Source organism: Rutilus rutilus (genome assembly GCF_951802725.1).
Source record: "Rutilus rutilus genome assembly, chromosome: 17".
In the NCBI taxonomy this organism is placed as follows: domain Eukaryota; kingdom Metazoa; phylum Chordata; class Actinopteri; order Cypriniformes; family Leuciscidae; genus Rutilus; species Rutilus rutilus.
Genome location: NC_140230.1, coordinates 24,531,863 through 24,546,879, shown reverse-complemented (window position 1 = coordinate 24,546,879; position 15,017 = coordinate 24,531,863). Strand labels below are relative to the sequence as shown.

Sequence of the window (15,017 nt, the reverse complement as noted above, 5' to 3'; positions counted from 1 at the left end):
AAGTATTTACATGACAGGAACAAAATATTTTATGGACTCCAGTATCAGCAGCAAAGAGATGTTCTTAGTCTCACAATAATTGCTTGTCCATGTTTTAATGCTGATGTCTCATATTTGTACAGGAAAACAACTGATGCAGATCTTACAAATCAAAAGATGACATTTTTACAACAGCTTATTTGCTTCTTGTGCTGTCAGCACAAATACAGGCAAACAAGAGCTTTTCCTGTTCACCCATTTTTCCCAAGTCATCTGATGCCAATGAAAGTCATGCAGAGGCCAGATCAATGGCTTTTAGGTAGCAATCAGTCATTTTAAATGGTCTTCACACTTTGCACCTGCTAATTTCTTGTCCGATCACAAAACGGTTCTGCATTTTGTTAGCTAATAAAACCCAAACTGATCTCTGTCTCTCCTTTGCCTCTTCCGTGCCAATTCAGGAAAGTAGGCACTGTTGTATGGTCTGTCTCTATCGCCCATCACTCGCTCGTGCTCTTTTTCCTTCCCGCCTCCACTCCTCTGTTCCAGTAAAGCCTTTGTCCTTTTCCTCTCCTCTGCTTCTCTCTGCAGTCGTTCAGCCCGTAACCTCTCAATTGAACTGTCATGAGAGTAAAATAAATCATTTCAGGATGAAAAACAAGATGTTACTACTGCAGTGGGCATCTACCGTGTGTAACTTATGTAATAGTTCCTCATTTCTTTTTCTATATCCAGTAATTCTAAACTGACTGGAAAATGACATAAGGAAAATATTTGAAAGCAAATTATAAATTCATATACACTACCGTTCAAAAGTTTTGGAAAAAGTAATTCTTTTTAGTCAGCATGGACATGTTAAATTGATTAAAAGTAACAGTGAAAACATTTCTAATGTTACGAAAGATTTCTATTTAAAATAAATGCTGTTCATTTGATGCATTAATTAAAGGATTTTCAACATTGATAATCATAAGAAACGTTTCTTGAGCAGCAATATTGTAATATCAGCATTTTAGAATGATTTCTGAAGGATCATGTGACACTGAATATTGCATTAACGGCTACTAACAATTCAGCTTTGCCATTAAAGCAACTAATTACATTTTAAAATACATTATAAAGGTTTTTTATATTGTAATAATATTTTTTTACTGTATTTTTGATCAACTAAATGCAGCGATGATGAGCATAAGAGACTTCTTGCAAAAATATGAACATAATTAAATCAAATTCTTGCAGGTTGCAAATAATCATGGTCACATTTTCACTTTCAAGAAATGGCTCAGTAATCATTATGACTTGTGAAGTATGACTAAATTGTTGTGTAGTCAGGCAAGATGCTTTACTGGTGTTGACAGAAATAGAAAAATGATTTCACACCTCTCTCCACTCCTCTTCTCTCCTCTGTCTTTCTTCTCATTCTTCTTATACTTTTTCAGCTTTCTGTCTTTCACTGCCAGTGCCTTTTTCATTTCTTTGAGAGGATCCAAACTGTCTTTCAGCTTCCTGTCTTTCTTTTCTCTTTCCTCTTCAGTCATGCTTCTTTGCTTGCTTTTGCCTTTTTCTTTTTTGTCTCTCTCTTCCTCTTTGTCTTTTCCGTCTTTCAGGTACCAGGGAGTGGCTTCTGTTCCAGGAGCGGGACCTAGAGACACTAAAATACCAATAGCACGTTCCTGCTTCTCCTAGAATAAAATATAACAAAAACAGCTTTAAAAGTACAATTTTAAGTAGACTATGTCACAATGGCAGTATGGAAAGTATATAGCTAAATCTTAAAGTCAGCATGAAACGGATTGCTGTGATCTCATGTGAATGACAGGTCATCCCGCCCTCGCGCCAGTAAACACGTCATCAGAGAAAAGATGTCGTTGCAAGGGGGAGGGGAAGTAATTTTGATGCAAGATTACAAGGGCATTTGAATTTTAAAAATATGATATGCCCGGATAAATCACTTATAATACAGAAATATTCCATAAACAAATTAAGAATTGTCAATAAATAAAAAAAACATTAAAACTGTAGAAAGAAAGTTTTTAATATTTTAGTCACACCTTCTCTTCCTTCTTCTCTTTGAGGTATTCTGCATTTCCTTTCTTTTCAGACGAGTCCTCTAGAGGAAAAAGATTTAGGTGTTCTATCTCTCTGGCTCCCCGGCTTGTCTCCGCCGCCTCTCCGTCCTCTGTCAATTCCCCTGTCTGCTGCAGGCCTGCTTGAGCTTTCTTTCTCAAATACTCGGTTCGGGCCTGAGGGATTATGGGACAGACATTCAGCTCAAAATGCAAGCCATAAAATATAGAAAGCAATGTAGATGGAATATAAACTGCATTTTTAAGCATGCATTATAATTCTGATACATGCAAAACCAACAAAGACTGACAAAAAGCACGTTTTATTTTAAACATATTATTTTAATTATTTTTCATGAGGGGCTGAGAATGTAGTAAATTAACCTAGAAACAGTGGAAGGATGCTGGGTTGCTATGGTTACCTCTTGCTCTGCGCGTTCCACTCGCCTTTGAATCTCGCGTTCTTCCTCTGCTGCATGAGCCTCGTCGCGGCGCACGCGCGCAATGTTGTCCTTATTGCGCACATGCCAGCTCTTTTTTGGCAAAATGTTCATTGTGAAATACTTAAGAAAACAGTCAAACGAACAAATATAATTGCGGGTTCGTAGCGAGTGTGTCAGGCCACATACAAGATCCAACAATTGCGGAAACAACTCAGTTTATGGCTCGAAATTAACAGCCTCGTCGACCAACTACGCAACGAAATTTAAACTCGTCAGTGCATCTCGTCGGTAAATGTCAGATTCGTTTCTTTCATACTCCCTATTCACAACAAAACACATTTAAACAGCTGTCGAAAAATACACCTACTGAATTGATATGGAAAGAGCTTCGTAAACACCGGAAGTTGTCGTAGTGTGAACTACGTCACGCGTCAAATATTTGTGACGCAGTGTAGAACGTGTAGAGTGCCACACGAGGGCGCGCTTAAAAAACCCTCAAAGAAAGTCTTTTGTTTACCAGAGATGCAATTCTCAGAGCTCAATCCATGAAATACTTTCTCATGTGACTGATGTGAGGAATATTTTTGTAGTCATCATAACGCTCACCATTCTATACTGATTGTGTATTTCATTTTTTTTTAAATGTTTTCAAAATAGAAGCAGTTTGTGTAGAGGTCCTCGTTTTTTGTGTGATGTTTTCATCATCCAAATTAACAAAAACTTGAGTAAAAAAATAATTAGGATTTTATTCTTAAGGAGGTACAGCATAACAAAGCCTATGACACTAGATCATACATAAAACATAAAGTTTTGAGTGGCAAAACACTCAAGGCATTTCACACAAAGTAAGAAATGTGTACATTGCCTCATAAACATGCATATATTGTATACATAAACATTTATACACTACTGTTCAAAGGTATGGGGTTGTTAATATTATAAAATGTTTTTGAAAAAAGTCTCTTTTGTTCACCAAGGCTGCATTAATTTGATCATACTAAAACAGTAATATTGTGAAATATTACTCATAAAAAAAAAACACTATATTTGTTTTACAGTTAAAGTAAAAAATATAGCTCTGTTCTACCATATTTTAAAATGTCATTTATTCCTGTGATGACAAAGCTGAATTTTCAGCATCATTACTCCAGTCTTCAGTGTCACATGATCCTTCAGAAATCATTCTAATATGCTGATTTGGTGCTTAAGAATCATTTCTTATTATTGAAAACGGTTGTGTTTTTTAATATTTTTATAGCAACCGTGATGCTTTTTTTTAGGATTCTTTGATGAATAGAAAGTTGGAAAAAAAAACAGCATTTATTTAGAACAGAAATCTTTTGTGACATTATTCATGTCTGTCACTTTTATCCAATTTAATGCATCCTCTTGCTGAATAAAAGTATTAATTTCTTTTCAAAATATCTTACTGACCCCAAACTTTTTAACGGTAGTAAAAGTATCATTGGATGCATTTATGTAAAATAATGGAGTGCACGATTTTCAGAATTCCAGCATACACTGCTGCACTTTATCAACTAAGTCTTAATATGGCCTTGGATCTTCATCGCGGGCAAATGCATAATTGTCATGTTGATTCCACCGTGTTGCTGTGTCAGTCCCTCTCTGGGGCTGCTGTGGTTCACGTTGTTCCTTCTGCACTGTGGCATTCAGCTCTTCAATTTGTCGGACCAGGAATTGCTTGTCACGCTGTTCCTGTTACACCCAGATACATACAGATTAAATGAGGGATTAATAATGGTTCCAGTCAGAGGTTAAACTGGAAAAAAGTCTTAGTTTAGGTAGGTAATCACACCCCTTATTTTAAATGTTATATTATTTTATCGTGGCTTTCAGTGCTAATATTTATTTTTAAATAAATATTATTGTATAATACAGTTACACAAATGACACAATTTAAATAGGCATAACCATTCTAGTCTGCGGATTTGGATTAATGACCTAGCACTTACCAGCTTACACTGAGATTTCAGGAGTGCTACACTTTTCCCATGGACAGATGTTAAAGCGCTTACATAGCACAGGAGCACACTGTGTATTAAATATCAAATACATGTAATGCATAAATGTACGTTTTTATCACATTTTCATCAACAATCATATCATAAGCAGTCCTATCTTTATAGCATTTTTTATCAACCTAAATCAATGATTTAGTAAACTGATAGAATGTATGTTGAGTAAGTTTTACATTAAACCATAAGAAATTCTGAATTGACCCATGGCTGTTTATACTGACCAGGAGAAGATGAAGAGTGGGATAGAGAATTTTTGGGAGCCGATATAAAACAGGAATTCTGTACTGGTGCTGTTTAGCATTTTGGTAGCTTCTGGTACAACCTCCCACATTGTTGGGTAAAAGCGGAAAGGCCCACAGCCATAAGATGGATGGATCCTACCAACAACAAAAAAAAGATTATACTTGAATATTCTCTCTCTGTCATCAAAACCAATACATGGAGAGTGGCAGGCCTCACTCACTTAGTCACACTGTAAAGGAGAACCATGGTGGCCAACATCCATCCAAAGAGCAGAACCAACAGGAAGAAGAAGTTGGAGGTGGTGGACCGGAAGTTTCTTGTTGCTGGTTGACAGTTCTGGAAGAGAGTTGTCTGATACAAGCAAACATGGACAAAATTAGCAATTTCAATCAATTGTACGTGTCTGAGAAGGTTGTGCTCATGCAATGGTACCTTTTTGCAGTAATAAAAGAGGATGAATTTGATGGTGTTGATGAATGGCAGCAATGGACAGAAAAAAGCTCCAGTCCAAACCACTGTTTGACTGTAAACTAGAGCAAGAACATTTGGGGCAACCAGAAACTCTTGCCGTCCCACCAACTGAGTTAGTTTACATGAGCAATGATCCACCACAATCCTGAACATGCCAAAAATAAGTTAAAGACACACATTTTTAATATAGAAATATATGATATATATGACACAAATACACAAACAGACCTGCGTGGGAATTCTACCAGGATCAGTGTAGCAATGGTAATCAGGAAGTCAAAAAGAGTCAGTTTATACATTTCCTGTCCAACTCGTGTCTCCCAGCACTATGTGGATGTGAAAGAGGGATTTGAAGTAAAAAAAGAAAAGGAAATAAGCAGCATTTATATTCTTTGGGCATTAAACAGTAAGTCATTGATTAGAACTTATACTATTCTGTTCAAAAGTTTGGTCTCAGTAAGATTTTTAAACAATTCATTTTATATAGAAATTTAAGACTTACATTTTTACAAAATATTTCTATTTCAAATAAATGCTGTTCTTTTGAACTTTCTATTCATCAAAAATCCTGAAGAAAGATACATCACAGTTTACACAAAAATACTTAGCAGCACAACTGTTTTTAACATCGATAATAATGTACACAAAATGTGCACATTTTAATGATCAAATGACACTGAAGACTGATGCTGAAAATTCAGTTTCGTCATCACAGGAATAAATTACATTTAAAAATCTTACCGACCCCAAATTTTTGAACGTTAGTGTATCTGACAAATTATGAATGAGTGCATATCTCAAGTTGTTTACCTTATAATCGTTGTAATAATAATTGCAGGGTATACAGTTTCCTTTGTAGATATCTCCCTCACAGGTAATCTGTTCCCACAGAGTGTACAGCAAAACACCCAAACTCACCAAACGCAGGAAGACTGCCCTACAATGACAAATGGAGAGAATGAGTAAAATTGAGCACGCAGAATAAGTTTCTAAAAGAACAATGACAGAGATCAAATCAAAGAGAGCAGTGGATGACCAAACAATGTGTGAGTATTTAGCGAAAATGATGGTGCTTCATTTGAAATGATTCATTTTGAAAGCTATTAAATGAACAAAAGAAACTGCAGGCTAATAGCTATCAATGAGGTTTTAACCAAGGCTAAACAAGTACTGCTCTTCATCTTTCTGCTCTTTGTTCTCTTACATATCTTTATTTGGTGTGGGTGCGAGAATTGATCTAACCGCAGCAAGGCCAGGATGACCGTGGTACTGGGAGAATACTTTTCCAGTAATGCAATCTTGTCACACAGTAAAGGCACCACAAAATTGCTTGCTGTTATGACCATGGAGGGTAAGTATTGCAACAGCAGCGCCACAAAGCCTGTTGTTTCTTTTTGTTTAATCTGAAAGAAGGAGAGATTTAATCAATTCATTGTCAAAAAAATAAAGCCTAAAAAGGTAATCAGAACCTCAACCAAATAAATAAACACATTGACATTGATTTTTATAATCTTACTTGTAAATCATCTTAAAACATCCTCTAAGGAAAAAAACAGACCTATGCTGCGTCCGAAATCATATGCTGTATAGTAGGTGCTACACTTGGTTTGAAACTTACTTTGTGACTGTTAAAAAAGTGCATTCTATACAGTATTAATGTGTGTAGTATGAAGAAATTCGGACGTACTACGTCCGCCATGTTGTCACTGTCATGTGATCAGTGCTGGATAGATTACTTACAAACTGTAATCCATTACTGAATACAAATTACATGATGAAAACTTTGTATTTAGTAATTTAATCTGTTACTGTACATTTCACATTTTATTAATATAATCTGTTTACTTTTTGATTAATTTTGACCTAACTCATTTGTCAATTTGAATAGAATCATCTAGTAGCATATTGATTTAAAAAAGCAAAGAAAAAGAATAGGTATTCCACTCTTTATCACCAGCGTGAAGTGCATTCAACATATGTCAGGCTGTCTCAAACTGCCGTTTGTGTAGGAATTGCAGAGGGTTCGGAAACTGATGAAAAGCTAATAATTAATTTGATCTAAAAAATGGTAAATTGACCTAAAAATATTTTTCTTGTTTATGCTGTGTGGCCTCTCAATTTTCCATGTAATTATAGCTGCCTAACTAGCGGCTATTCTTGTGTCCGCAATTCCACAAAACTGGAAGACTTTCCGAACATATAAATAAGATGTTTATGCATGTTCTACAGTAGGGAACTATTTGATTTCAGACGCAGCGCTAGACAAATTCATCTCTTCATAAGTTTTAATGTGACTGTTTAGTTTTAGCTACTGTTTTTGGATCTTTTTTAACTTCTGCTAACCTGACTGAACTGTGTTGCCTTAGCAATGCCATAGAAAGTTGCACCGATGAGAATTAAGACAACTATGTTGAGGAAAACACGGAGCGTGTAGAGAGAGACTGTTTGGCCCAAAGTCAGGGAGGCAGCCTTTTTTTTTAGTCTTTCCTCTTCTAGATCCACCTGAGGGAAAGAGAGACAGTGAGAAAGATAAAAAATATATATGTTGTCAAGATAATGATAAACATAATTCTGCACTAGCAGTTTCCTTTTAATGATTTATTTTCCAAAAGGAACCTGCTCCTACACAATACCTGAAGGTATTTAATTTAAACTTGTTTTCCAAACAGACCTGTAACCGGTTGCGAAAATTGCTCTGTTTAAGATTTGTCGTACGGTCTCCTTGGAGACCGTGATCCCATCCTGTAAACACCAGTGTACTGTAACCACCTGTTGCTCCTCCACCCGTCACAACGGCAACACGTGCCGTGCCGCCCATTCTGTTGGTCAATCAGGGATGTCGGCTTAATACTTCAGCAATGTTCTTATAATATGCTGGTAGAACATTCTGAGAAAGCTGACAAGACTCACCTAATAATCATACAAATGAAGCAGAAGAGGAAGTAGAAGGCTGCCGTCAACAGATACGCCAGAGGGATGTTGTAAGAGAAGCCATCACTCTCAACCATTGAATTGTTATAGTAGCCATAAAACAGGTATGAATACTCCATAAATCCCTGAAGGAAGACATGACTGTGATGAGTGAAGATCATTTAGAAGATATTCACAATAAAAAAAATAGGATGTGGCAGACTAATAAACAGGGATTATTTTCTATTTGTTTTCTATTCAGAGTGGCTTCTAAGTAAGTTTCACATTATTTAAGAACAGGCTCAAAAACAAACATAATAAACCCTAAAAAAAAACATACACACAGACACGCACTGAAAATTTCAAAAACGTTTAGCCTTTTATGTTCAAACCGGAGTCAGACAAAGATGGAGAGACTCAAGAAGAAGTGACAACATGTAGAAAACATTTCTGAATGATTAGTTGGTGAATTTATGTAGCTTATGAGTAGTTATCTTCAAGTCATTGATTAGCATATTCTGTCTTGATAATCTATAAATCCTGTTCCGGGGGGGCGGGGTTTATGTAAATTTTAGGGTTTGTGATGTCACTAACATGGGAGGAATGTCGTGTAGTCCCTACCACCCGTTTGTTGTAGTCCTTAAAAAGTGATTTCTTTAAAAGAAAATATCTCCCTTTGCTTTGAACTGTGACCGTCGTAACTTTGCAGATGTTGTTTATGCTCAAACGGCAACATTACATACTAACTAAAGTTAGAAAAGTGAAATCATAATCAACCACCCCTTTAGGCTTTGTCTGTGAAACCGGGGGTAAATGTATTTAGAAATGTGTTAATTAAGTGTGTCCATACCGTTCCTGAGATCAGGTCCAGAAAGTATGTGATGAAAACCATCAGGGTATCAGGTTTTGGATCATACTGCAAGCATATTTCCACACCTGTTTCAAACAAATTAATATGAAAATTTGACTGCAGAATTTTTTTTTTTAAGTGAACTGAATTAAAACCAGTTGATTGTATTTAATGTGAACAGTATTTCAACAAAGAGGGTTATTTCCTGATAGTGTTGTGTACCCTGAATCCAATAATATTAGGAGTAGAGGGTTAGTAAAATGACAGCAAACTATTAATAACTACAGAAAACAACTTTTCCCATTAAGATAGCTGAACTGTTTCTAAAGTGATCAAAGGTTTTCTTTTAAAGGATTAGTTATTACAATGAATTATTAACCAAATCAACAAATGCATTTGAACAGCGCCTGGGGACCCACCGTCCTGCAAAGTTTAGCTCAAGCCCTATAATTAAACACAGATGAACCAGCTTATCAAGCTCTTCAGGATCTCCTGAAAATCACAGGCAGGTTGAAAATAAACTTTGAAGAACAGTGGATCTCCAGGAGCAGGGTTGAAGACCTCTGCTTATGAACATGACATCAGCACTGTTTTATTTTTTTTAGACTGTGAACGTACTAATGCTAAACATGTTGTCAGGGTCTTGCAGCTTTACCAGATATTATAAAGAGTCTCAGTCCAGAGAAAGAGGATTGTGTTATCCATTAACCAGCTAGAATGTTCTCATTCTGAAGCATGGAAATTTGTCTCTTATACTAGAGAGACAGTGTTCCTACCGGTTAGATTGACTGTAGGGATGGTGGAGTTGAAATTCATAGAGCGAAACACAATGCTGGGAATAAGGACAAATGCTGCGATTAACAAGGAGGACAGGAAGTTGAGAATCACAAGAAATCTCAGGAACAGGAAGTAGGATTGGACTCCTCCACCAAAGTGACCTACAAGAAAAACAATTTTTTTATTTTTGAATACAACGTTTCTTTCATCTCCACTAGGCTTTTATATTATCTTGTTCTTGGCGTCTTTTCTTAGATGACCAGTTGATTTACAAAAACATGTGCTGATGAGAGCAGAATGTCTATTTTATATTGTTATGTTTTTTTGTTTTTTGTATTTTTTTTATTTCACCTCCTATCATTTGGATTCCCCTTTTCCACAGAACAAAATAGCTGAGAGCATATTTGGCAACCTCACAGAAACGGCGAAATGTCTGTGACTGTTTGATGTTCCAAGAGCTAGAAACAACTGGAATTCTCATCTGTTGCACCTGCCTGGAATAAAGTGAGAGAGAAACAAGCCCTATTACGATTCAACTTTCTGAAACTAAAAGTTTCAATGGATAATTCTGTCTGAAACTTTTGGGAGCTAGTGTTAAGAGTACAGCTGAATTTTGGTAATGTAAAAATGTAAAAGTTGACACTGGTACATTTATGTAATGAGATAATGTATTTATACCATACTGCTCTCTTCAGGCCCATGTGCAGCGGCAGCTCGCGGAGATTTCGAGGCTCATTAGAGTCTTCAGCATCTTCAGTGGGGGTGGCCCAATCAAACTGAGCCGCACTGGTCTCTTGGGCTGGAACTGTCCGTAACCTCAATGAATGCTGGGAAGGACTAGGGTAGTCTTTTGGTGTTCAGAGAAAACAGATGTATTTCAGTGCAATAACAATTACAAAAGTTGGTATATTCAAATTATATATGGCAAGGAAACTATAATACTGACGTTTAACTGTACCGTGAGACATTACAGTATAAGGTACAGTAATGGTTGTGTTAAAAAATAGGACTGAGAACAAACTAGAGCAGCATTTTCCCATCAGCTCTGAAAATATTCTATGCACCACATTTCTATACATAGCCATGACCCACATATCCCTGCCAGTTCTCCTTATCACTTGTAAAATCATAGACTTCACACTGAACAGGACATACATCTTTAGTCATTGTAATAAATAAAGAACATAAAAAAGCAACAGTAAAAAGCTAATTAACTGATTAGTTACCTCACCAAATACAGTCATTGAAAAAAAGTAGTTAGTAAATAGTATGATTATTTACACACACACACACACACACACACACACACACACACACACACACACACACACACACACACACACACACACACACACACACACACACACACACACACACATATATATACAGTGGTGGTCAAAATTGATGGCACCCCTGATAAATATGATAAAAAATGGCTGTAAAAAATAAATCTGCATTGTTTATCCTTTTGATCTTTCATTCAAAAAATTCTCAAAAATCTAACCTTTCATTGAAGTAAAAGAATTGAAAGTGGGGGGGAAATCACATTATAAAATAAATGTTTTTCTCCAAAACATGCTGGCCATAATTGTTGGCACCCTGTTATTAAATACTTTTTGCAACCTCCTTTTGCCAAGATAACAGCTCCGAGTCTTCTCCTATAATGCCTGATGAGTTTGGAGATCACCTGACGAGAGATCAGAGACCATTCCTCCATACAGAATCTCTCCAGATCCTTCAGATTCCCAGATCCATGTTGGTGCTTCTTCTCTTCAGTTCACCCCACTCATCAGGTCAGGTAACTGGGACGGTCATGGCAGAAGCTTCATTTTGTGCTCAGTTACACATTTTTGTGTTGATTTTGATGTTTGTTTTGGACCGTTGTCCTGATGGAAGATCCAATCACGGCCCATTATAAGATTTCTAGCAGAGGCAGTCAGGTTTTGATTTTTTATCTGTTGGTATTTGCTAGAATCCATAATACCATGTATCTGAACAAGATGTCCAGGACCTCCAGCAAATAAATAGGCCCACAACATATAAGATCCAGCAGTATATTTAACCGTAGGCATGGGGTACTCTTCATCCCTGTTTGCACCAAACACATCTGCTGGGTTTGCTGGCAAAAATCCCTTTTTTTTTTTTTCATCTGACCACAGAATCCGGTCCCTTTTGAAGATCCAGTCGTGTCTGACAACTGAATATGCTGGAGTTTATTTTTGGAGGAGCGAGGAGGATTTTTCTTGAAACCCTCCCAAACAACATGTGGGGATGTAGGGGTTGTTTGATAAAAAATGTTTTAGGCTTTCTGACCCCCAAGACTCCAGTAATCTCTGCAATTCTCCATCTGTGATCCTTGGAGAGTCTTTGGCCACTCAAACTTTCCTCCTCACCGTCCATTAAGACAATATAGACACACGTCCTCTTCCTGGCAGATTCGTAACATCTTTAGTTTATTATAACTTCTTAATTATTGCCCTGATGGTCAAAATGGGGATTTTCAATTATTTAGATATTTTCTTACAGCCACTTTCTATTTTGTGACGCTCAACAATCTTTTGATGCACATCAGAACTATATTCTTTGGTTTTACTCATTGTGATTTGGCCTTTGTGTTTCCTCATATTTAAACTCCTGTGAAACAAGAAGTCATAGCTGGACAATTTCATGTTCCTAGTCACCCTGGTGTGCTAAAAAAGGTAAATATTAATGGGAATATACTTCAGAGATATTTTTCTCATAAAAAATTCTAGGGGTGCCAACAATTATGGCCAGCGTGTTTTGGAGAAAAACATTTATTTCATAATGTGATTTACCCCCCAATTTCAATTCTTTTACTTCAATGAAAGGTTAGATTTTTGCGAATTTTATGAAGGAAAGATCAAAAGGATAAACAATGCAGATTTATTTTTTACAGCCATTTTTTATCATGTTTATCAGGGGTGCCATTAAATGTATAGGCTTATTTTAAATACATTTTGGCATAGGTTTTTTTTTTCACTAGGGCAGACTTTGCATCCATTGCCTCTGACATGTTTTCTCACCATCACACACCTTACTCAGAAACTCCAAAGTTACCAAAACTCACTAGTTGTTCAGGAAGTAAGACAATCAGGAAGTAAGTTTTATAATTATGACCTTGACCTTTTCAATAATTTGCCTACACTTTGAATATCAGGTAGCACTTTTATTTTATATCTATAGCACTTTTCACAATTTTGCATGGTTGCAAAGCAGCTTTACATACTGTACAGAAAGTAGTTGCAAAAGTAAATATAAGTAATTATGACAAATAGGTAAAGAAACAACATATAGCCAGTTTGAAATGGTGAAAGAAATTCACGTAGGCTACCTGATCAGAATTTTTATTAGGCTACTTTAGTGTATTCTTAATACACTCAATGCACCTACTGTAATAGGCCTACACTTTTCCCATTAATGGTACTTTAATGGACCGTTGCACTTTGAAATATGGACTGCAGCCCTTTGGACTGTCAAAATATTATGAATTATTAAACAAATTATTAATATTATGGTGGCTCAACTGGTAAACCGAGTGCGACCCAGGTTCAGATCCAGTCTGTAGTGTTTCCTACATTCAATAATATATTCCCATTGTCTCACTGATGTTCTCCGGATTTGTGAGTATGGGGGTGTCAGTAAAAGGCAAATTCTTAAACTGTGCCATTATTTATAAAGATTACGTATGTATGTTCAACACTCTTACAGTGTAGGCTAACTGAATTGCAATTGTACCTAAATATATTTTAAGTTTATGCTTAGTGAATTCTGCATTTGAAAACTTAAATGCAAGACTCAAGAGTATATTTAAAGTGTACTTCCTGTACTGGAATATTTCCACTGCTTTTGGACTAAAATACATTTAGTTCGCAATTAGTTGTTCCAATTTAACAGACTTAAAGTATACCAATTTATAATGTAGGCTACCACTAATACATTTAGTTATTATAAAGTTATTAAAAATTGTACTTAAGTATAGGCTACTATTTTTACACTATAGGTTCTTTCTTGTCCTCAGGGGACTAATTGCTAGCTAACCGTAAATAAACTCTATCCACCCCTTAAGCACATATCACATTAGCTCTCAGTTGGACGTAGCTGCGTACTCTCTTACCTGGAGCTGGATGGACTTGATTGTTGAATTCTCTCAGCTCCATCAGAAATCAGATACTATAAACATAGATTCCACATAAAACAAACACGAAAACAACCAACACAATCCAAAAAAGGCAGTAGTCAGATGTGCATATCTACGTATTTTCGCAAATTCCCACTGACGGAGAAGAACACAGGTGTGTCTGGACTTTGTATCTCATGAAAATAAACTTTGGAAACACTTCCTTGTACTTTTTGCCATCTGAACACCAGCTTCACACGCTATACGACTAACTGTGACAAAGAGACAAACAAAGGCAACCGTGACAGATCCCGTTTCCATGAGTAAAGACAACAGTCTTCAATCGGAAAATTTCCTTTCTATGTGGACTGATAGCAGATTTACTAAATTTGCTGCTTTTTTTAATACTGAGTTATAATTGAATAATAAAGTTTTAAATCTGTTGAAAAATAAGACTTGCTCGTTATGAGCCTTGGTAAGCATATTCCTGTGGTGTATTGCCTGTTAATAATGTTGTCATGGAGACGAAGGGCATAACCTTTTTTGTCGGATAAACAGACTTATCAAATCTTATAACTAAATTTACACACCATTACTAAACACGAGAACTAAATAATAAAAAAATGTAATTACATATGAATATTAATTACATGTTAATGTCAGTAATAAAAAAAAGAAGAAGAAATTAATACCTTTATCCAGAAAGGCCACATTAAATTGGTCAAAAGAGACATTATAGACATTTATAGTGCTATAAAACATTTCTAATTTAAATAAATCCTGTTCTTTTGAATTTTCATCAAAGAATCCTAAAAAAATATTTCACGGTTTCCACACACACAAAAGAAAATTCGGAAGTAAAATTCAGCTTTGCATCACAGGAATAAATCACATTGTAAAATATATTAGAAAATAGTTTTATATAGTTAAATATTACAGGTTTTTTTTTTTTTATCAAATGCTTTGGATTTTTTTTAATACAATTCATGCCCGCCTTTGAAAAGTAGTGCAAGTCAAGGCAGAATGTGAGCAATTACAGCAAGAGAAAAATAGGAATAACAAAAAAAATTGAGACAATAATGAAAAATCAGGTGATAATTT

General features: G+C 35.9%; 2 protein-coding genes across 2 annotated transcripts; both read right to left on the bottom strand.

The window, feature by feature from the left end:
- Positions 1-79: 79 nt before the first annotated feature.
- leng1 (leukocyte receptor cluster (LRC) member 1) lies at positions 80-2,946 on the bottom strand. Its single transcript, XM_084385049.1, has 4 exons — positions 2,468-2,946; positions 2,031-2,222; positions 1,360-1,661; positions 80-598 (listed from the first exon to the last, which is right to left on the bottom strand). Exons 1-4 carry the CDS (start codon positions 2,597-2,599, stop codon positions 385-387), a joined length of 840 nt encoding a protein of 279 aa, XP_084241175.1. The 5' UTR covers positions 2,600-2,946; the 3' UTR covers positions 80-384.
- A 269-nt stretch (positions 2,947-3,215) lies between these two features.
- Positions 3,216-14,247, bottom strand: tmc4 (transmembrane channel-like 4). The gene is made up of 16 exons (XM_084384968.1): positions 13,914-14,247; positions 10,457-10,625; positions 10,130-10,272; positions 9,778-9,939; positions 9,002-9,087; positions 8,152-8,297; positions 7,913-8,060; positions 7,585-7,743; positions 6,484-6,644; positions 6,052-6,178; positions 5,470-5,567; positions 5,203-5,386; positions 4,991-5,121; positions 4,749-4,904; positions 4,462-4,540; positions 3,216-4,204 (listed from the first exon to the last, which is right to left on the bottom strand). The coding sequence occupies exons 1-16, from the start codon at positions 13,954-13,956 to the stop codon at positions 4,034-4,036; spliced, it is 2,163 nt and encodes a 720-aa protein (XP_084241094.1). The 5' UTR covers positions 13,957-14,247; the 3' UTR covers positions 3,216-4,033.
- Between the last annotated feature and the right edge of the window lie 770 nt (positions 14,248-15,017).